The sequence below is a fragment of the Coregonus lavaretus genome (genome assembly GCF_964263955.1).
Source record: "Coregonus lavaretus genome assembly, chromosome: 15".
Lineage (NCBI taxonomy): Eukaryota > Metazoa > Chordata > Actinopteri > Salmoniformes > Salmonidae > Coregonus > Coregonus lavaretus.
Window position 1 is genome coordinate 50353569 of NC_140002.1, and position 23549 is coordinate 50377117.

The 23549-nt window shown below is 39.4% G+C and overlaps 1 protein-coding gene across 1 annotated transcript in view; it reads right to left on the bottom strand.

Annotated features, from left to right (window-relative positions):
- Positions 1 to 21468, bottom strand: part of slc13a2 (solute carrier family 13 member 2) — a gene marked incomplete at its 3' end in the record, with an annotated part of 57205 nt that extends 35737 nt beyond the window's left edge. The window contains exons 1-3 of the mRNA XM_084178213.1: positions 21235 to 21468; positions 3371 to 3499; positions 3077 to 3213 (exon numbers count right to left, since the gene is read on the bottom strand). Of these exons, the coding sequence (XP_084034339.1) occupies positions 3077 to 3213; positions 3371 to 3499; positions 21235 to 21333 (365 nt within the window). The 5' untranslated portion in view covers positions 21334 to 21468. The remainder of the gene's footprint in view (positions 1 to 3076; positions 3214 to 3370; positions 3500 to 21234) is intronic.
- Between the last annotated feature and the right edge of the window lie 2081 nt (positions 21469 to 23549).

Here is a 23549-nt window from a genome sequence, read left to right on the forward strand (position 1 = left end):
TTATTAGCTACGTACTACAAAACGCAGTCAGAGTTAGCAACATTAGCTACCGTTCTACAAAATACAGTCAGATTTAGCAACAATAGCTATCGTAACATAAAATACAGTCAGAGTTAGCAACATTAGCTACCGTTCTACAAAATACAGTCAGATTTAGCAACAATAGCTATCGTAACACAAAGTACAGTCAGAGTTAGCAACATTAGCTACCGTTGTACAAAATACAGACAGTTAGCAATATTAGAAAACATTCTACAAAATAAAGTAAGAGTTAGCAACATTAGAGGCTGTTCTACAAAATACAGTCAGAGTTAGCAATATTAGCTACCATTCTACAAAATACAGTCAGATTTAGCAACATTAGCTACCGTAATACAAAATACAGTCAGAGTTAGCAACATTTTCTAACATTCTACAAAATACAGTCAGAGTTAGCAATATTAGCTAATGTTCTACAAAATATTTTGTTGAACAGTTACTAATTTGCTAATGTTGTTAACGTTGACTGTATTTTGTATCTAATATTGCCAACTCTGATTATATTTTTTAGTAAGGTAGCTAATGTTTCTAACTGACTGGTTTTTGTATTGTGGTAACTAAAGTTGCTAAATCTGACTGTATTTTGTAGTACATAGCTAATGTTGCTAACTCTGACTGTATTTTGTAGTACGTTGCTAATATTGCTAACTTTGACTGTATTTTGTAGCTAATGTTGCTAACTCTGACTATATTTTGTAGTACGTAGCTAATGTTTCTAAAACATGACTGTATTTTGTAGAAGGTAGCTAATATTGCTAATTCTGACTGTATTTTGTAGAATGGTAGCTAATGTTGCTAACTCTGACTGTATTTTGTAACTAATGTTGCTAACTCTGACTGTATTTTGTAGCTAATATTGCCAACTCTGACTATATTTTGTAGTAAGGTAGCTAATTTTGATAACTCTAACTGTATTGTGTAGAACGGTACCTAACATTGCTAACTCTGACTGTAATTTGTAGAACGGTAGCTAATATTGCAAACTTTGACTGTTTTTTGTGGAACATTCGCTAATGTTGCAAACACTGATTGTATATTGTGTTGTTAAATCTGATTATATTTTGTAGAACGGTACCTAATTTTTCTAACTCTGACTGTATATTTTAGTAAGGTAGTTAATTTTGATAACTTATTGTATTTTGTAGGACGGTAGCTAATGTTGCTAACTGACAGTTTTTTAAACACAGTAACTAATGTTATTAAATCTGAGTGTATTTTGTGGTACGTAGCTAATGTTGCTAACTGACTATATGTTGTAGTACGGTACCTAATGTTTCTAACTCTGACTGTATTTTGTAGCTTATGTTGCTAACTCTGACTGTATTTTGAAGCTAATGTTGCTAACTCTGACTGTATTTTGTAGTAAGGTAGCTAATTTTGATAACTAACTGTATTTTGTAGAACGGTAGCTAATGTTGCTAACTCTGACAGTATTTTGTACAACAGTCGCTAATGTTGCTAACTCTGACTGAGTTTTGTATTACGGTAGTTATTGTTGCTAAATCTGACAGTATTTTGTAGAACGGTAGGTAATATTGCTAACCCTGACTGTATTTTGTACAACAGTCGCTAATGTTGCTAACTATGACTGTATTTTGTAGTACGTACCTAATATTGCTAACTTTGACTGTATTTTGTACAACAGTCGCTAATGTTGCTAACTCTTACTATATGTTGTAGTACGTAGTTAATATTGCTAACTTTGACTGTATTTTGTAGCTAATGTTGCTAACTGACTGTATTTTGTAACTAATGTTGCTAACTTTGACTGTATTTTGTAGCTAATATTGCCATCTCTGACTATATTTTGTAGTAAGGTAGCTAATTTTGATAACTCTAACTGTATTTTGTAGAATGGTAGCTAATGTTGCTAACTCTAACTATATTTTGTAGTACGGTACCTAATGTTTCTAACTCTGACTGTATTTTGTATTACGGTAGCTAATGTTGCTAAATCTGACTGTATTTTGTAAAAATGGTAGCTAATATTGCTAACGCTGACTGTATTTTGTAGAACAATAGCTAATGTTGCTAACTCCGACTGCATTTTGTAGTACATAACTAATAATGACAACTTTGGCTGTATTTTGTAGAAAAGTTGCTAATGTTGCTAGCATTGAATTTAATTTGTAGCTAATGTTGCTACATCTGACTGTATTTTGTATTACGGTAGCTATTGTTGCTAAATCTGACTTTATTTTCTGGAACGTTAGCTAATACTGCTAACTCTGACTGTATTTTCTACAAAAGTCACTAATGTTGCTAAATCTGACTGTATTTTGTAGTACGTAGCTAATTTGCTAACTTTGACTGTATTTTGTAGAACAGTTGCTAATGTTGCTAACTTTGACTGTATTTTGTAGCTAATATTGCTAACTCTGACTGAATTTTGTAGAACAGTCACTAATGTTGCTAACTCTGAATGTATTTTGTAGAACGGTAGATAATGTTGTTAACTGACTGTATTTTGTATTACTGTATTTAATGTTGTTAAATCTGACTGTATTTTGTAGTATGGTACCTAATGTTTCTAACTCTAACTGTATTTTGTAGGACGGTAGCTAATGTTGTCGACTGACTGTATTTTGTATTACTGTAACTAATGTTGCTAAATCTGACTATTTTGGGGAACAGTCGCTAATGTTGCCAACTCTGACTATATTTTTTAGTATGGTACCTAATGTTTCTAACTCTAACTGTATTTTGTAGGACGGTAGCTAGTGTTGCTAACTGACTGTATTTTGTATTACGTAACTAATGTTGCTATATCTGACTGTATTTTGTAGTACGTAGCTAATATTGCTAACTTTGACTGTATTTTGTAGCTAATGTTTTTAATGTTGCTAACTCTGACTGTATTTTATAGCTAATATTACCAACTCTGACTATTTTGTAGTTAATGTTGCATGCTTTGACTATATTTTGTAGAACGGTAGCTAATGTGTTTATCTCTTACTGTACAGTATACTGACTATATAAGCTACTGTATTCAGTAGTTATGGGTTACAGTGGCTACTTGCTAACTTAGTGTACTTACAGTGCCGGCTTTACCCCCACCACCAGTAGTACTCGGAGGGCGATGCGTTTGTGAAGATTCCAGTTCTCAACAGCGATAGCCACCAACAGACCACCGATGAACAGCATGTTAGAGTCCTTTAGGTACTGGACACACACCTGGAAAAGGTAACACACATAGACACACACACACACACACACACACAGACACACAGACACACACAGGTCAAGACCTATTCAGCTCGCTGAATAAAGCCTAGACATCAGGTCTCAGTCATTTGTTTTGTTTTGTTTTGTTTGTGTAATTTTTGCGTACTGCTCCAGACTCCATGATGCCCATCATAGGGAAGAGGATAACAGGCAGCAGGGCAGTCACAGCCAGGGGAATACACTCTGTACACCAGTACAGTGCCATCAGGATGATAGCATAGCCACACTTAGCCTCCTGTACACAGAGAGAAATAGAGAGAGAGAGAAAGGGAGAGAGAGAGAACGAGAGAGAGGAGTGTGTGTGTGGGGGGTGGAGGGGTGGGGGGGGGGGGGGGGGGGGGGGGTTAGAATACAAACATGAAACACAATTTGGCCAGTTTCATTACACAATGAATAGCAATAGCAACTGCCTAGCTCTCCACCATGTCAGCAAGGGATTGATTTTGACTTGTGGGTTCTGGGGTTGCTATGCTGACTAAATTAGAAAATGTACAGAATACTACTGTTTCTCTGTATTTAGTCTCTCCCTTAAACATACATGCACATAACCTTAAACACACGCACACGCGCACACACACACACACACACACCCAACAGAGAAAAAGCAGTAACTACTGTATCAGTATCTTATCTCCTTTATCTCTTTAAGGATTGTAAGGCTTCATTCACACAGATAGCAGTAACCCTTGATCATAAAAACGAACAGTCATCCATGCTGTCTTTCATCACAACACTTTATGGACCTTAGGAAAATACAAACTCATGGAGATCATAGTAGTGGCTAGCTAGTTGGCCTAAGGTCAGAAATTCAGCTTTGAGTTGAGCTTTCCTTTATCCCATGGTCTACCATGTAGCCTTGGGTTTGGGTTAACACACACACACACACACACACACACACATACACACACACACACCAAATATGACCTAAGTGCCATTTACACCACAGAGAGTGCAATTACCCAACACATCCATTACAACATCACCATGTTATTGTTGTCAGCTGTACTCTTGTACATTTCCATTCACTGTGCTATTCAGTTTCAGCTTGTGTCAGTGTGCCACTGAAAAAATGTGTAAGGGCAGAGTGCAATATACAGTGGCTTGCGAAAGTATTCACCCCCCTTGGCATTTTTCCTATTTTGTTGCCTTTACAACCTGGAATTAAATGAAATTAATAAAAAAAAATTGTATCATTTCATTTCCACAACATGCCTACCACTTTGAAGATGCAAAATATTTTTTATTGTCAAAACAAACAAGAAATAAGACCAAAAAAATGAAAACTTCAGCGTGCATAACTATTCACCCCCCCCCAAAAGTCAATACTTTGTAGAGCCACCTTTTGCAGCAATTACAGCTGCAAGTCTCTTGGGGTATGTCTCTATAAGCTTGGCACATCTAGCCACTGGGATTTTTGCACATTCTTCATGGCAAAACTGCTCCAGCTCCTCCAAGTTGGATGGGTTCCGCTGGTGTACAGCAATCTTTAAGTCATACCCCTTAAACCACTCAAGTGTTGCTTTAGCAGTATGCTTAGGGTCATTGTCCTGCTGGAAGGTGATCCTCCGTCCCAGTCTCAAATCTCCTTGTATTTAGCGCCATCCAACATTCCTTCAATTCTGACCAGTTTCTCAGTCCCTGCTGATGGTGTTCTTGGGGTGATGAGAGGTGTTGGGTTTGCGCCAGACATAGCGTTTTCCTTGATGGCCAAAAAGCCCAATTTTAGTCTCATCTGACCAGAGTACCTTCTTCCATATGTTTCGGGAGTCTCCCACATGCCTTTTGGCGAACACCAAACGTGTTTGCTTATTATTTTCTTTAAGCAATGGCTTTTTTCTGGCCACTCTTCCATAAAGCCCAGCTCCGTGGAGTGTATGGCTTAAAGTAGTCCTATGGACAGATACTCCAAACTCCGCTGTGGAGCTTTGCAGCTCCTTCAGGGTTATCTTTGGTCTCTTTGTTGCCTCTGATTAATGCCCTCCTCGACTGGTCCGTCAGTTTTGGTGGGCGGCCCTCTCTTGGCAGGTTTGTTGTGGTGCCATATTCTTTCCATTTTTTTATAATGGATTTAATGGTGCTCCGTGAGATGTTCACAGTTTCTGATGTTTTTTTATAACCCAACCCTGATCTGTACTTCTCCACAACTTTGTCCCTGACCTGTTTGGAGAGCTCTTTGGTCTTCATGGTGTCGCTTGCTTGGTGGTGCCCATTGCTTAGTGGTGTTGCAGACTCTGTGGCCTTTCAGAACAGGTGTATATATACTGAGATCATGTGACAGATCATGTGACACTTAGATTGCACACAGGTGGACTTTATTTAACTAATTATGTGACTTCTGAAGGTAATTGGTTGCACCAGATCTTATTTAGGGGCTTCATAGCAAAGGGGGTGAATACATATGCACGCACCACTTTTCTGTTATTTATTTTGTAGAATCTTTTGAAACATATTTTTTTCATTTCACTTCACCAATTTGGACAATTTTGTGTATGTCCATTACATTAAATCCAAATAAAAATCAATTGAAATTACAGGTTGTAATGCAACAAAATAGGAAAAACGCCAAGGGGGATGAATACTTTTTCAAGGCACTGTACTGTATGTATTATGTATGTGGTGGTACAAGATGTGTATGATGTGTATGACAGGGCAATGTATGTATCGTGTATTTGTTGAGAGTGAAGAGTGCAGATCTGGGTTAAAATACTATTTAGGGTATTTCAATTACTTTCAAAGACATTTTGATATTTTTTCTTGAAAATACAAGTAGTTGAATAGAATTGATTGATATGATTTATTATGTCTCTGAAAATCTACCGGTTTCCCAGCCCACATGGGCTTACAAGACACTACGAAACACAGTGCCATTTTCCTTGTACTCAAAACAAAATAACATTTTACAAATTATACGCATATACAATAATTATGGACAGCTACCATCTAGCCACACTACACAAACAGTACATTTCTCCTCCTCCTCCTCTAGGCATTGTGAACGAACAAACTGAGCAATCTCAAACAAACCCTGTCTGAAACTAAATTCAAGCCTCCTACTGAAGAGATGATCTATCTACAGCTATTCATTTGGTCTCGCAATCCAGGGTTTTAATCAAGCCCTGCTTAGCTTTGATGTTTGTCACTGACTACTACCAATGTGCTATCCTGAGAATGATTATTGAGAGATCTCTTAATATCTAAATATATTCACTGCTGCTATCGAAGTCATTCCAAAGGGTAGGTTTAAAAGAGCAAATGAAATGTAACCTTACTTCATAAGTCATATATCATCAATGATACTATTTAAGCCTATATAGCATTTGCAAAGTCATCAACAGCTTTTGTTTCAATTCAACCCAGGGTTCAACAAAAAATCGACAATACATATAGGCCTAGGGTTTCAAGCTTTGGTTCATTTTAAATGTAATCTTCAAGTTAATCATTAATATGTTGGACTTGTGTCTCAATCTCAACCAAAAATCAAAGTTAAAGAATAGGACTAAATCAAATCAAACTTTAAAGGCACTTTACATAAAGTTTTGATTTGATTATTGGTTGAGATGGAGTCGTGAATCCAATATATTAATTATTAATTTGTAGACAAACTGGAATTTAAAGCCACACTGTCAGTGGCACAAAAGATACATCTCCTTCAAATGTTGATATTTGGTTGAGTTGACAACCAAACACAATTAATCATTTATTTTTTTATTTTTTGCAATACAGTAAATAGCCTATTAACTTGTCGACAGCTTAACAAATTATATGTTGGATTCACATCTCCAACTAAACCAAAAATAAAAGTTAAAGAATAAGATTGCTTAATCATTGTGACTCATATGAAACTATCCAAACATTAGATATCCTTTAAAATGTTGATATTTGGTTGCATTGTCAACCAAACACAATTCAATATTACTTTTGTAATACAGTAAATAGTAACAGTATTTATTTAACCTTAAAATTAGTGTAACATCCAAGGCCACATTGAGGTTATCCTACAGTAACTATGTCACATCTGCTCCTGCAACGCCCTCTACTGCTCATCCTGTGTCTCCTTGACCTGCCGCCACTCCCCCAGTACTCTCTCCCTCTCTCTCTCCCTCTCTCTCTGTGCGTGTGTGATTGTGTGGGTGGAGACAGGTGTGCTGGAGTCAGAGCAGATCCCCACCAGCTGCAACCTGTTCCATAATCAAGACCTCTACAAATACCCAGTCCTGCCACTTCCACACTGCCAGATCGTAATCAATGCTCAGTCAGTCTACAGTTCTAGCCGTTTGTTACTGTTCAGATCTTGTTATCCTGTTGTGCCGGTTTTCCTCTCCTGACGCTGTTTTCCTCTCCACTACAGTTCTGCCCGCTTCGACTCCCCGTCTCTAGTCCCACGTCTCGTCATCCTGCTACTCTGTCCTGGATTCCCCACTCTACTACTCCCTTGGATTCCCCTCTGGACCTGTTTACCCTGTCTCAACCCCCCTCAGCACCTGCTTTCCAGCAGTTTCCCCTGACCTGCACTCCATCTTCCCCCTGTGTTTCAATAAATACCATGGTTACTTCATCCCAGTCTCCTCGTCTGAGTCTGCTCTTGGGTTCCACTCCGCGTAACAAACTATAAATGTCTTAAGTAATCATAGAGCGTGTGCATGTTCAAGATGACATGCAACGATCGCAGGTCTGTGGAGATCTTCACAATTGCTGTTATAATCTTTGCAGTATCTTGAACAGCATTGATCACTTGCACCATGTACTTTTTATGTAATCTAAACTACAATCCAGGTCATTTGGTTGTGCTATTAGATGAAGCACAGTGATAAAACATTACGTTTTTGTAGGAATACAAAATATCTGACATTGTATTCCCATTTCAACTTTGTTGTGCTTTTAAATGGTTGAAAGTGCAGTGATAACACATTTAGATGACAACTAAACCAAAAATCAGACATTGTTTTCCCATTGGAATCTGATTGTGGTTTTAGATGGTTGAAAGCATAGTGAAAACATCAGGTATTCAACAAACTTCTGGCTATCTTTTTGAGGGGATGAATAAAGGTTGAAATCTCATTGATCAACGTCTCAACCAAGTATTACCAACATTTCCACATTGAAATTACATGGTATGTGTGCCCAGTGGGAGTGTACGTTCTAAGATGAGGTTTAAACCAAATACCAGCTTCCCATTTTTCCTTGTGGGTCAGAAAAAGCTTGTCCTTGATTTGGTTTACACCACATGGTAATTTGTTCCTGAATATATATACTGCAAATCAGTTTCACAAAAAATAGATAACAATTCTCTAGGCCACGGATTGTTGATTCTGTGTTCTGGCATATTTATCATTCTGTTCCATAGACGTCATCTTTTTGCCTAACCACACTTGGTTCCCAACCCATATCTCCACAGATGGCCAGGTTTGGAGTCAGTTTGTGCACTCCCAAGAAAGCAGCAGATTGCTCTGTTTAGAACATTGTTACAATTAGTACCCACTTTGGATCCCCATACATCAGCAGCATAGTCCATCACTGGACACACACAGGATTTATGCATCTGAGAATAAGCACACAGTAAGCACAATATTGTGTATTTAGAAGTACACTAGGAAATTATTGCCATATATTTGAAAATACAAATGTTTAAATACTCCCGTGCATTTGAACCCAGGTCTGTTTGGTATTTCAAATAATGTATTTGGTAATAAGTATTTGAAAATACTTTCAAAGAGTATGCGATTCATAGTAAATTACTTTAAAATACTTTAAAATACTTCCAATAGAACTAGTTCAGGGATTCTTGAAAGTCGGGAAAATATATTTTTATAGTTTTGTTATTTGAGCTTACCTTTAGAGGAATTTTTAAAAAAGGAAATATTTTCAATATTATTCATTTCCATGTCGGCTCTATGCCCGGAAATGCCTTTGTCCGGAGCAAAGGATCCCAATTTCAAACTCTCCTGTCACGCCCTGACCTTGAGAGCCCTGTCTTCTCTAGTTGGTTTGGTCAGGGTGTGAATTCTAGATTGTGTATTTCTATGTTGGCCGGGTGTGGTTCCCAATCAGAGGCAGCTGTCGATCGTTATCTCTGATTGGGGATCATACTTAGGCAGCCATTTTGCCTACCTTAGTTGTGGGATCTTGTTTCTGTTTGGCTTGTTTGATGGGCAGCCTCATGAACTTCAGATTCTGTTGGATTGTGCTATTTTGTCGGTGTTTATTAAAATAAACGACTATGTACGCATACCACGCTACACCTTGGTCCGATCCTTTCCACAACGAACGTAACATCTCCAAAAAAGTGTTTACAATTTTTTAAACGGTCAATAATGAATATGAACTGAAAAAGGATATTATGTAGTTCATTGCAATAGCCCTCTCTGACTTTAAAGAATATTTATCTCAACTGTGATTCCTGAAAAATGTGTCCAGAGATTTGGTCTACTGTCAGATTTGTCTACAATCCTAAATTAATCAGGAATGAGCAGGGTCAGCTACACCACAATGACCCCTTATTCATGTCCTCATTACATATAGTGCAACAAGACCTCATGATCTGCAAAGTTATTTATTGCATATGTCTGTTTGGAGTATTTGTTGTCAACTCCGTCACTGATGGCTAACCTCATTAAGACAGTTTCTTTTTTGGTTAATATTCAGAAAAATATATTTTTATCACTGTTCTGCAACATATGCTTCAACTATTGATGTGTTTGCTGTGCTAGATCTAAGGGATAATGTTTGCTTTATAAATATTATTTTATGTTCTAAATCTTGAAAACATGCCAAAATGCACAAAAATAATTTGCCCTGGATCATTATATAGCACTACAAAATAAAAATAAAAGAAGTTTGGAGATTTGTATGACATATTTGAATATTCGAATGTTAGAATATAACCAAGGCCTTTAAACACTTGTTGGACAATAAATGTAAAAATGAAGTGCCTTTTATGGTGTCAGACAGATTTGACATAAATCCAGTTAGATGCATTTTATGAAAGAAAATCAGAATTAGGGGGTTGTTCCTTTACATGGTGTGATAGCTGATACTTTGGTCTTTCCAAAAAATATATTTCAAATGTTGTTAATATTAAGACAAATATTTGTGAAAAAAGTAGAGATTGTTCTGGATTTCAAGAATCCCTGAGTTGATTCCGGACACATTATTTGAAAATACTCAAACACACAGAAAATACGTATTTCAAATAGAAATAATCAAATACACATGCATTTGAACCCAGGTCTGGAAGAGTGTATATTTAAGCAATAAGGCCAGAGGACGCTGTTTTCCTCTCCACTACAGTTCTGCCCGCTTCGACTCCCCGTCTCTAGTCCCACGTCTCGTCATCCTGCTACTCTGTCCTGGATTCCCCACTCTACTACTCCCTTGGATTCCCCTCTGGACCTGTTTACCCTGTCTCAACCCCCCTCAGCACCTGCTTTCCAGCAGTTTCCCCTGACCTGCACTCCATCTTCCCCCTGTGTTTCAATAAATACCATGGTTACTTCATCCCAGTCTCCTCGTCTGAGTCTGCTCTTGGGTTCCACTCCGCGTAACAAACTATAAATGTCTTAAGTAATCATAGAGCGTGTGCATGTTCAAGATGACATGCAACGATCGCAGGTCTGTGGAGATCTTCACAATTGCTGTTATAATCTTTGCAGTATCTTGAACAGCATTGATCACTTGCACCATGTACTTTTTATGTAATCTAAACTACAATCCAGGTCATTTGGTTGTGCTATTAGATGAAGCACAGTGATAAAACATTACGTTTTTGTATGAATACAAAATATCTGACATTGTATTCCCATTTCAACTTTGTTGTGCTTTTAAATGGTTGAAAGTGCAGTGATAACACATTTAGATGACAACTAAACCAAAAATCAGACATTGTTTTCCCATTGGAATCTGATTGTGGTTTTAGATGGTTGAAAGCATAGTGAAAACATCAGGTATTCAACAAACTTCTGGCTATCTTTTTGAGGGGATGAATAAAGGTTGAAATCTCATTGATCAACGTCTCAACCAAGTATTACCAACATTTCCACATTGAAATTACATGGTATGTGTGCCCAGTGGGAGTGTACGTTCTAAGATGAGGTTTAAACCAAATACCAGCTTCCCATTTTTCCTTGTGGGTCAGAAAAAGCTTGTCCTTGATTTGGTTTACACCACATGGTAATTTGTTCCTGAATATATATACTGCAAATCAGTTTCACAAAAAATAGATAACAATTCTCTAGGCCACGGATTGTTGATTCTGTGTTCTGGCATATTTATCATTCTGTTCCATAGACGTCATCTTTTTGCCTAACCACACTTGGTTCCCAACCCATATCTCCACAGATGGCCAGGTTTGGAGTCAGTTTGTGCACTCCCAAGAAAGCAGCAGATTGCTCTGTTTAGAACATTGTTACAATTAGTACCCACTTTGGATCCCCATACATCAGCAGCATAGTCCATCACTGGACACACACAGGATTTATGCATCTGAGAATAAGCACACAGTAAGCACAATATTCTGTATTTAGAAGTACACTAGGAAATTATTGCCATATATTTGAAAATACAAATGTTTAAATACTCCCGTGCATTTGAACCCAGGTCTGTTTGGTATTTCAAATAATGTATTTGGTAATAACTATTTGAAAATACTTTCAAAGAGTATGCGATTCATAGTAAATTACTTTAAAATACTTTAAAATACTTCCAATAGAACTAGTTCAGGGATTCTTGAAAGTCGGGAAAATATATTTTTATAGTTTTGTTATTTGAGCTTACCTTTAGAGGAATTTTTAAAAAAGGAAATATTTTCAATATTATTCATTTCCATGTCGGCTCTATGCCCGGAAATGCCTTTGTCCGGAGCAAAGGATCCCAATTTCAAACTCTCCTGTCACGCCCTGACCTTGAGAGCCCTGTCTTCTCTAGTTGGTTTGGTCAGGGTGTGAATTCTAGATTGTGTATTTCTATGTTGGCCGGGTGTGGTTCCCAATCAGAGGCAGCTGTCGATCGTTATCTCTGATTGGGGATCATACTTAGGCAGCCATTTTGCCTACCTTAGTTGTGGGATCTTGTTTCTGTTTGGCTTGTTTGATGGGCAGCCTCATGAACTTCAGATTCTGTTGGATTGTGCTATTTTGTCGGTGTTTATTAAAATAAACGACTATGTACGCATATCACGCTACACCTTGGTCCGATCCTTTCCACAACGAACGTAACATCTCCAAAAAAGTGTTTACAATTTTTTAAACGGTCAATAATGAATATGAACTGAAAAAGGATATTATGTAGTTCATTGCAATAGCCCTCTCTGACTTTAAAGAATATTTATCTCAACTGTGATTCCTGAAAAATGTGTCCAGAGATTTGGTCTACTGTCAGATTTGTCTACAATCCTAAATTAATCAGGAATGAGCAGGGTCAGCTACACCACAATGACCCCTTATTCATGTCCTCATTACATATAGTGCAACAAGACCTCATGATCTGCAAAGTTATTTATTGCATATGTCTGTTTGGAGTATTTGTTGTCAACTCCGTCACTGATGGCTAACCTCATTAAGACAGTTTCTTTTTTGGTTAATATTCAGAAAAATATATTTTTATCACTGTTCTGCAACATATGCTTCAACTATTGATGTGTTTGCTGTGCTAGATCTAAGGGATAATGTTTGCTTTATAAATATTATTTTATGTTCTAAATCTTGAAAACATGCCAAAATGCACAAAAATAATTTGCCCTGGATCATTATATGGCACTACAAAATAAAAATAAAAGAAGTTTGGAGATTTGTATGACATATTTGAATATTCGAATGTTAGAATATAACCAAGGCCTTTAAACACTTGTTGGACAATAAATGTAAAAATGAAATGCCTTTTATGGTGTCAGACAGATTTGACATAAATCCAGTTAGATGCATTTTATGAAAGAAAATCAGAATTAGGGGGTTGTTCCTTTACATGGTGTGATAGCTGATACTTTGGTCTTTCCAAAAAATATATTTCAAATGTTGTTAATATTAAGACAAATATTTGTGAAAAAAGTAGAGATTGTTCTGGATTTCAAGAATCCCTGAGTTGATTCCGGACACATTATTTGAAAATACTCAAACACACAGAAAATACGTATTTCAAATAGAAATAATCAAATACACATGCATTTGAACCCAGGTCTGGAAGAGTGTATATTTAAGCAATAAGGCCAGAGGACGCTGTTTTCCTCTCCACTACAGTTCTGCCCGCTTCGACTCCCCGTCTCTAGTCCCACGTCTCGTCATCCTGCTACTCTGTCCTGGATTCCCCACTCTACTACTCCCTTGGATTCCCCTCTGGACCTGTTTACCCTGTCTCAACCCCCCTCAGCACCTGCTTTCCAGCAGTTTCCCCTGACCTGCACTCCATCTTCCCCCTGTGTTTCAATAAATACCATGGTTACTTCATCCCAGTCTCCTCGTCTGAGTCTGCTCTTGGGTTCCACTCCGCGTAACAAACTATAAATGTCTTAAGTAATCATAGAGCGTGTGCATGTTCAAGATGACATGCAACGATCGCAGGTCTGTGGAGATCTTCACAATTGCTGTTATAATCTTTGCAGTATCTTGAACAGCATTGATCACTTGCACCATGTACTTTTTATGTAATCTAAACTACAATCCAGGTCATTTGGTTGTGCTATTAGATGAAGCACAGTGATAAAACATTACGTTTTTGTATGAATACAAAATATCTGACATTGTATTCCCATTTCAACTTTGTTGTGCTTTTAAATGGTTGAAAGTGCAGTGATAACACATTTAGATGACAACTAAACCAAAAATCAGACATTGTTTTCCCATTGGAATCTGATTGTGGTTTTAGATGGTTGAAAGCATAGTGAAAACATCAGGTATTCAACAAACTTCTGGCTATCTTTTTGAGGGGATGAATAAAGGTTGAAATCTCATTGATCAACGTCTCAACCAAGTATTACCAACATTTCCACATTGAAATTACATGGTATGTGTGCCCAGTGGGAGTGTACGTTCTAAGATGAGGTTTAAACCAAATACCAGCTTCCCATTTTTCCTTGTGGGTCAGAAAAAGCTTGTCCTTGATTTGGTTTACACCACATGGTAATTTGTTCCTGAATATATATACTGCAAATCAGTTTCACAAAAAATAGATAACAATTCTCTAGGCCACGGATTGTTGATTCTGTGTTCTGGCATATTTATCATTCTGTTCCATAGACGTCATCTTTTTGCCTAACCACACTTGGTTCCCAACCCATATCTCCACAGATGGCCAGGTTTGGAGTCAGTTTGTGCACTCCCAAGAAAGCAGCAGATTGCTCTGTTTAGAACATTGTTACAATTAGTACCCACTTTGGATCCCCATACATCAGCAGCATAGTCCATCACTGGACACACACAGGATTTATGCATCTGAGAATAAGCACACAGTAAGCACAATATTGTGTATTTAGAAGTACACTAGGAAATTATTGCCATATATTTGAAAATACAAATGTTTAAATACTCCCGTGCATTTGAACCCAGGTCTGTTTGGTATTTCAAATAATGTATTTGGTAATAAGTATTTGAAAATACTTTCAAAGAGTATGCGATTCATAGTAAATTACTTTAAAATACTTTAAAATACTTCCAATAGAACTAGTTCAGGGATTCTTGAAAGTCGGGAAAATATATTTTTATAGTTTTGTTATTTGAGCTTACCTTTAGAGGAATTTTAAAAAAAGGAAATATTTTCAATATTATTCATTTCCATGTCGGCTCTATGCCCGGAAATGCCTTTGTCCGGAGCAAAGGATCCCAATTTCAAACTCTCCTGTCACGCCCTGACCTTGAGAGCCCTGTCTTCTCTAGTTGGTTTGGTCAGGGTGTGAATTCTAGATTGTGTATTTCTATGTTAGCCGGGTGTGGTTCCCAATCAGAGGCAGCTGTCGATCGTTATCTCTGATTGGGGATCATACTTAGGCAGCCATTTTGCCTACCTTAGTTGTGGGATCTTGTTTCTGTTTGGCTTGTTTGATGGGTAGCCTCATGAACTTCAGATTCTGTTGGATTGTGCTATTTTGTCGGTGTTTATTAAAATAAACGACTATGTACGCATACCACGCTACACCTTGGTCCGATCCTTTCCACAACGAACGTAACATCTCCAAAAAAGTGTTTACAATTTTTTAAACGGTCAATAATGAATATGAACTGAAAAAGGATATTATGTAGTTCATTGCAATAGCCCTCTCTGACTTTAAAGAATATTTATCTCAACTGTGATTCCTGAAAAATGTGTCCAGAGATTTGGTCTACTGTCAGATTTGTCTACAATCCTAAATTAATCAGGAATGAGCAGGGTCAGCTACACCACAATGACCCCTTATTCATGTCCTCATTACATATAGTGCAACAAGACCTCATGATCTGCAAAGTTATTTATTGCATATGTCTGTTTGGAGTATTTGTTGTCAACTCCGTCACTGATGGCTAACCTCATTAAGACAGTTTCTTTTTTGGTTAATATTCAGAAAAAATTATTTTTATCACTGTTCTGCAACATATGCTTCAACTATTGATGTGTTTGCTGTGCTAGATCTAAGGGATAATGTTTGCTTTATAAATATTATTTTATGTTCTAAATCTTGAAAACATGCCAAAATGCACAAAAATAATTTGCCCTGGATCATTATATAGCACTACAAAATAAAAATAAAAGAAGTTTGGAGATTTGTATGACATATTTGAATATTCGAATGTTAGAATATAACCAAGGCCTTTAAACACTTGTTGGACAATAAATGTAAAAATGAAATGCCTTTTATGGTGTCAGACAGATTTGACATAAATCCAGTTAGATGCATTTTATGAAAGAAAATCAGAATTAGGGGGTTGTTCCTTTACATGGTGTGATAGCTGATACTTTGGTCTTTCCAAAAAATATATTTCAAATGTTGTTAATATTAAGACAAATATTTGTGAAAAAAGTAGAGATTGTTCTGGATTTCAAGAATCCCTGAGTTGATTCCGGACACATTATTTGAAAATACTCAAACACACAGAAAATACGTATTTCAAATAGAAATAATCAAATACACATGCATTTGAACCCAGGTCTGGAAGAGTGTATATTTAAGCAATAAGGCCAGAGGACGCTGTTTTCCTCTCCACTACAGTTCTGCCCGCTTCGACTCCCCGTCTCTAGTCCCACGTCTCGTCATCCTGCTACTCTGTCCTGGATTCCCCACTCTACTACTCCCTTGGATTCCCCTCTGGACCTGTTTACCCTGTCTCAACCCCCCTCAGCACCTGCTTTCCAGCAGTTTCCCCTGACCTGCACTCCATCTTCCCCCTGTGTTTCAATAAATACCATGGTTACTTCATCCCAGTCTCCTCGTCTGAGTCTGCTCTTGGGTTCCACTCCGCGTAACAAACTATAAATGTCTTAAGTAATCATAGAGCGTGTGCATGTTCAAGATGACATGCAACGATCGCAGGTCTGTGGAGATCTTCACAATTGCTGTTATAATCTTTGCAGTATCTTGAACAGCATTGATCACTTGCACCATGTACTTTTTATGTAATCTAAACTACAATCCAGGTCATTTGGTTGTGCTATTAGATGAAGCACAGTGATAAAACATTACGTTTTTGTATGAATACAAAATATCTGACATTGTATTCCCATTTCAACTTTGTTGTGCTTTTAAATGGTTGAAAGTGCAGTGATAACACATTTAGATGACAACTAAACCAAAAATCAGACATTGTTTTCCCATTGGAATCTGATTGTGGTTTTAGATGGTTGAAAGCATAGTGAAAACATCAGGTATTCAACAAACTTCTGGCTATCTTTTTGAGGGGATGAATAAAGGTTGAAATCTCATTGATCAACGTCTCAACCAAGTATTACCAACATTTCCACATTGAAATTACATGGTATGTGTGCCCAGTGGGAGTGTACGTTCTAAGATGAGGTTTAAACCAAATACCAGCTTCCCATTTTTCCTTGTGGGTCAGAAAAAGCTTGTCCTTGATTTGGTTTACACCACATGGTAATTTGTTCCTGAATATATATACTGCAAATCAGTTTCACAAATAATAGATAACAATTCTCTAGGCCACGGATTGTTGATTCTGTGTTCTGGCACATTTATCATTCTGTTCCATAGACGTATGTTCCATATATTTCAAATGTTGTTAATATTAAGACAAATATTTGTGAAAAAAGTAGAGATTGTTCTGGATTTCAAGAATCCCTGAGTTGATTCCGGACACATTATTTGAAAATACTCAAACACACAGAAAATACGTATTTCAAATAGAAATAATCAAATACACATGCATTTGAACCCAGGTCTGGAAGAGTGTATATTTAAGCAATAAGGCCAGAGGAGGTGTGGTATCTGGCCAATATACCATGGCTAAGGGTTGTTTTTTAGCATGATGCAACGCAGAGTGCCTGGATTAGTGTCACGATCGTCATAATGAGCGGACCAAGACGCAGCGTGATAAGCGTACATTCTTTTAATGAGTACACACACAACCAAAACAATAAACGATACGTGAAGTCCTAGGTTTAAACACAAACCTTACGGATCAAGATCCCACAATACAAAAGTGCCAACAGGCTGCCTAAGTATGGGCCCCAATCAGAGACAACAAGCAACAGCTGCCTCTGATTGGGAACCACCCTGGCCAACATAGAAATACGATGATCTAGAACAGAAACCTAGAAAACTAAACATAGAAACTAACACCCTGGCTCAACCTTAAAGAGTCCCCAGAGCCAGGGCGTGACAATTAGCCGTGGTATATTGGCCATATACCATAACCCCCCAAGGTGCCTTATTGCTATTATACACTGGCTACCAACATAATTAGAACAATAAACAAGTAATTTTGCATCATACCCATGGTATATATTTATTTTATTTAACCTTTATTTAACTAGGCAAGTCATATTGTCTTATATAACTACGGCTTTCAGCCAATGAGCAGCCAGGTGTCACACCCTGGCTCTGGGACTCATTATGTTGAGCCAGGGTGTGTTCATTCTATGTGTTCTGTTTCTATGTTGGGTGTTCTAGTTCGTCATTTTCTATGTTTGACTGAGTGACTCCCAATCAGAGGCAACGAGTGTCAGCTGTTTGCTGGTTGTCTCTGATTGGGAGCCATATTTAAACTGTATGTTTTCCCTTGGGTGTTGTGGGTTTTTGTTCCGTGTACGGTCAGTGTCACCGTGGACTTCACGAGTCGTGTTTTGTTTTGTTTAGAAACTTTAACTAATTAAAGTCATGTTTGTTTCTCACACTGCGCCTTAGTCTACTCATTACTACGACGATCGTGACAGAAAAACCCACCATACCAAGACCAAGCAGCGTGTCCAGGAGCAGGCAGCCTGGACGTGGGAGCAGATCTTGGACGGGCAGGGGTCCTGGACCTGGGAGGAAATCCTGGCCGGGATGGATCGCCGGCCATGGAGTGAGACGGTGGAGGCGCGCCGTAGAGAGGAGCTACGGCGTGATCAGGGTCGTCGTCGGACGGTCGTGAGGCAACCCCAGAAATTTTTTAGGGGGGGGCACACGGCATGGACGACGGGGCTGACGGAGGAGAAAAGGGGGCGGATCCAGAAGGCCACCAGGCCAGGGGTACACCGCCCTGTACGTCCTGTGCGGATGCCTCACACAGAGTGTGTGAGGGTAGGCATTCAGCCAGGACGGGTGGTGGCCGCTATTCACTCCAGGCCTCCTATCCGTCTCCACAGCCCGGTTCGGCCTGTCCCTGCTCCACGCACCAAGCCTACGGTGTGCGTCGCCAGCCCAGTCCGGCCAGTTGCTGCTCCACGCACCAAGCCTACGGTGCGCGTCGCCAGCCCGACCCGGCCTGTTCCTGCCACCCGCACCAAGTCTACGGTGCGCGTCGCCAGCCCGACCCGGCCTGTTCCTGCCACTCGCACCAAACCTACGGTGCGCGTCGCCAGCCCGGTCCGGCCTGTTCCTGCCACTCGCACTAAGCCAGGGGTGCGAGAAGTCAGCCTGGTAAGGCCCGTTCCTCCTCCACGCACCAAGCCAGGGGTGTGAGTCGACAGACTGGACCAGGGGCACTATGGGGGGTGTATTGGAGGGTGGTGGTCAAGGCCGGAGCCAGAACCGCCGCCGAGGAGGTATGCCCGCCCAGCCCTCCCCTGTTTTGTTTAGTTGAGGCGCGGTCGCAGTCCGCGCCTTTAGGGGGGGGTACTGTCACACCCTGGCTCTGGGACTCATTATGTTGAGCCAGGGTGTGTTCATTCTATGTGTTCTGTTTCTATGTTGGGTGTTCTAGTTCGTCATTTTCTATGTTTGACTGAGTGACTCCCAATCAGAGGCAACGAGTGTCAGCTGTTTGCTGGTTGTCTCTGATTGGGAGCCATATTTAACTGTCTGTGTTTCACTTTGGGTTTGTGGGTTTTTGTTCCGTGTTCGGTCATTGTCACCGTGGACGTCACGAGTCGTTTCTTGTTTTGTTTAGTGTGCTTATTATCACTGACGGTAATAAAGTCTAGTATGTTTGTTCATCACGCTGCGCCTTGGTCTACTCATTACCTCGATCGTGACACCAGGACCCAAACTACACGATTTATAATTTTTTATACAGCAGCACTATGTGTCCAGGACAATTTATGTGGACAATAAAGCTTATCTTATCCTATTTCCTTATTATCCCCTATCTATCCACATGTAACAGCCAAATAGGACATGCTGACAACCCTTTGTGTTCAGTAGGCATGAAATAAGAGAAAACAGTTTGAAACAGATGAGATATGTTACTAAATGACCTGAATCTGTCCAATAATAACTCATTTGATTTCATTGTTCTGTTTCAAAATCTTTCTACATGTTTTTCAATCTTGTGCATACTGAGCATGACCCTGTGATCACATTTTTTTCTAATGTTGATTCTATTCCAGCCAAACTAGCATGGTGAGGAATGTTTGGTAGACCCTAGATAGATAGCATATTTAATATATATCTACTAGTATCTACTGTTATCTAACAATGAACCTAGGTATTTTGGAGCCTCGCTCCTCACAGTGTTTTGATGACATCAACATGTTCCCTCCTCAGAACTGCTGGCTCATTCTGATTTAGAACCTCTTCCTCATCGTCATGGATACTAATCAATATCCCTCTATCCAGGCAAGCTCCTCTGTGTTCACATCACTAAGGAATTAACATGGTCCACACACACCAACACATTCGTGAAGAAGGGACGAAAACGCCTCTTCCCCCTCAGGAGGCTGAAAAGATTTGGCATGGACCCTCAGAGCGTCAAAATGTTTTACAACTGCACCATTGAGAGCATCTTAACTGGCTGCATCACCGCTTGGTATGGCAACTGTTTGGCATCTGACCACAAGCCGCTATAGAGGGTAGGGCCCCTGCCATCCAGGACCACCTATACCAGGCGGTGTCAGAGGAATGCCTAAAAATTGTCAAAGACTCCAGCCACCCAAGTCATAGACTGCTCTCTCTGCTACCCTATGGCAAGTGGTACCGATGCACCAAGTCTGGAACCAACAGGAACCTGAACAGCTTCTACCCTCAAGCCATAAGACTGCTAAATAGTTAACAAATAGCTCCCGGACTATCTGCATTGACCCCCTTTTGCACTCTTTTGACTCATTACATACACTGCTGCTACTGCTTATTGTCGATCCTTACAGCCCACGTATATAGCCAAATGATCGTTACTCATTGTGTATTTATTCTTCTTGTTATTATTTTTCTGTAGTTGTTCTTTTTTTCTCTGCATTGCTGGGAAGGGCCGTAAGTAAGCATTTCACTGTTGGTCTACACCTGTTGTTTACCAAGCATGTGACAAATAAAATGTGATTTGATTTGAAAATACTTTCAATAAGGAAGGATGTAAATGCATGCCAACACATAAACACGCATAAACACACGCATGCACACACACACACACACACACACACACTTACTGGCGTGGGGATGAGCAGAGGCAGAGGCAGGAGGAGAAGAGGGGTGAGGAGGATAATGAGGTAGTTCCTTTGGCGCCACAGCCAGCTACACCCAATCATGGCTCTCCAACAGACAGGTAACCCAGAGACAGAAACACACCTCGATCACAGGTAACCTAGCATTAACCTACAACTAACCTACAGGTAACTCAAAAATAAGTTTGGTCAGGTATACATCTAGGCACCAGGCATCTCAACCTTCAGGGAACCAAAAAGTAATCCAGAAATCAGTTAACAGAAAGGTACATCTGCACACCTGGCTGAGCTACAGGTAAGGTAGTGGGACAGGTGTGCTCCAGGCTGACAGCGTAGCAGGTAATGTGCCTAATAAGACTGTAATTGACTATTTATACCACAGAGAAAGTATTAAACATTAACTCAACCACAAGGGGAGGGGGATCATAAAGAGAGAGAGAGAGAGAGAGATAGGAACAGGAGAAAGAGGGAGGGAAGAGTAAAGCACGAGAGAGAGGGAGGGAGGGAGGGAGGGACAAAGAGAGGATTGATTTACCAGACATTAAAGTTCTTTCAACTTTATCTAAATGTCAAATTCCAATGATTTATCACACACACATACACACACCCAGGCTCATACCCCTTTTCATCTGTTGTCGTGGCGATAAGCAAGTGGGTTTACTCTGGCATATGCCCTGCTGGTGAACCCAGAACAGGCACCACACACACATGCACAAATACATACAGTACCTTCGGAAAGTATTCAGAGCCCTTGACTTTTTCCACATTTTGTTAGGTTACAGCCTTATTCTAAAATTTATTAAATTGGTTTTTTTCCCTCATCAATCTACACACAATACCCCATAATGACAAAGCAAAAATAGGTTTGTAGACATTTTAGCAAATGTATTAATAGTAAAAAAATGAAATATCACATTTACATAAGTATTCAGACCTTTTACTCAGTACTTTGTTGAAGCACCTTTGGCAGCGATTACAGCCTCGAGTCTTCTTGGGTATGATGCTACAAGCTTGGCACACCGTATTTGGGGAGTTTCTCCCATTCTTCTCTGCAGATTCTCTCAAGCTCTGTCAGGTTGGATGCACAGGTTGGATGCTCTGTCAGGTTGCTGCACAGCTATTTTCAGGTATCTCCAGAGATGTTCCAAACTTCTTCCATTTAAGAATGATGGAGGCCACTGTGTTCTTGGGGACCTTCAATGCTGCAGAAATTGTTTGGTACCCTTCCCCAGATCTCTGCTTCGACATAATCCTGTCTCGGAGCTCTACGGACAATTCCTTCGACCTCATGGCTTGGTTTTTGCTCTGACATACACTGTCAACTGTGGAACCTTATATAGACAGATGTGTGCATTTCCTAATCATGACCAATCAATTGAATTTACCACAGGTGGAGTCCAATCAAGTTGTAGAAACATCTCAAGGATGATCAATGGAATCAGGATGCACCTGAGCTAAATTTTGAGTCTCATAGCAAAGGGTCTGAATACTTATGTAAATAAGGTATTTCAGTTTTTTATTTTTTAATACATTTGCTAAAATGTCTAAAAACCTGTTTTTGCTTTGTCATTATGGGTTATTGTGTTAAATAAAAAAAATCCATTTTAGAATAAGGCTGTAACATAACAACATGTAGATAAAGTCAAGGGGTCTAAATACTTTCCGAAGGCACTGTACATGAACACTGATCTCTGTCTACAACACCTGTACTGATTGCCAGTAGAGAGGAATGGATCATTGTGTGGTATCTCAGTATACAGAGTAGTGAAACTGTTGAGTGACTCATGGCACATTTCCATACAGGATATACCCCGGTGTTTTACCGAAAAGTCTCAGACTTTTCTGATTCCATCTACGTGGGCTGGCAACCGTGTCTCACTGGCTACCGAGTCAGATTACAGAGGGAAAGGGGACTAGTACAACGCTCACGAAACCACGTACGGAGGGCGACCCTGCTCGCGAAGAGCCGAACGAACCCAGCTCAGGGACAGCCAAACGAACAAACGTCAACCATTGCTCTGTGAGTGAAGTACCTGCTGCTGTTAGTTTTTCCCCTAGGCTTATTAGTGTTAAATTCAGGCTATATTATTGACCTAACTTCTAGCCTCTATATACGTTTTTAACCGGGCTCATAGTGATACTGGGCTATTCTGCTAGCTTCTAGTGTCTATATACGTTTCCAACTGGGCTCTAAGGCTAAACTTCTCTACCGCTCATACTTTTGGGTTCTGTGCAATATTTCCCTATTGCTGACCCTTATTTCAAACCCTTTAGCCCTTGTTGAATACCTTTTTCCCTTT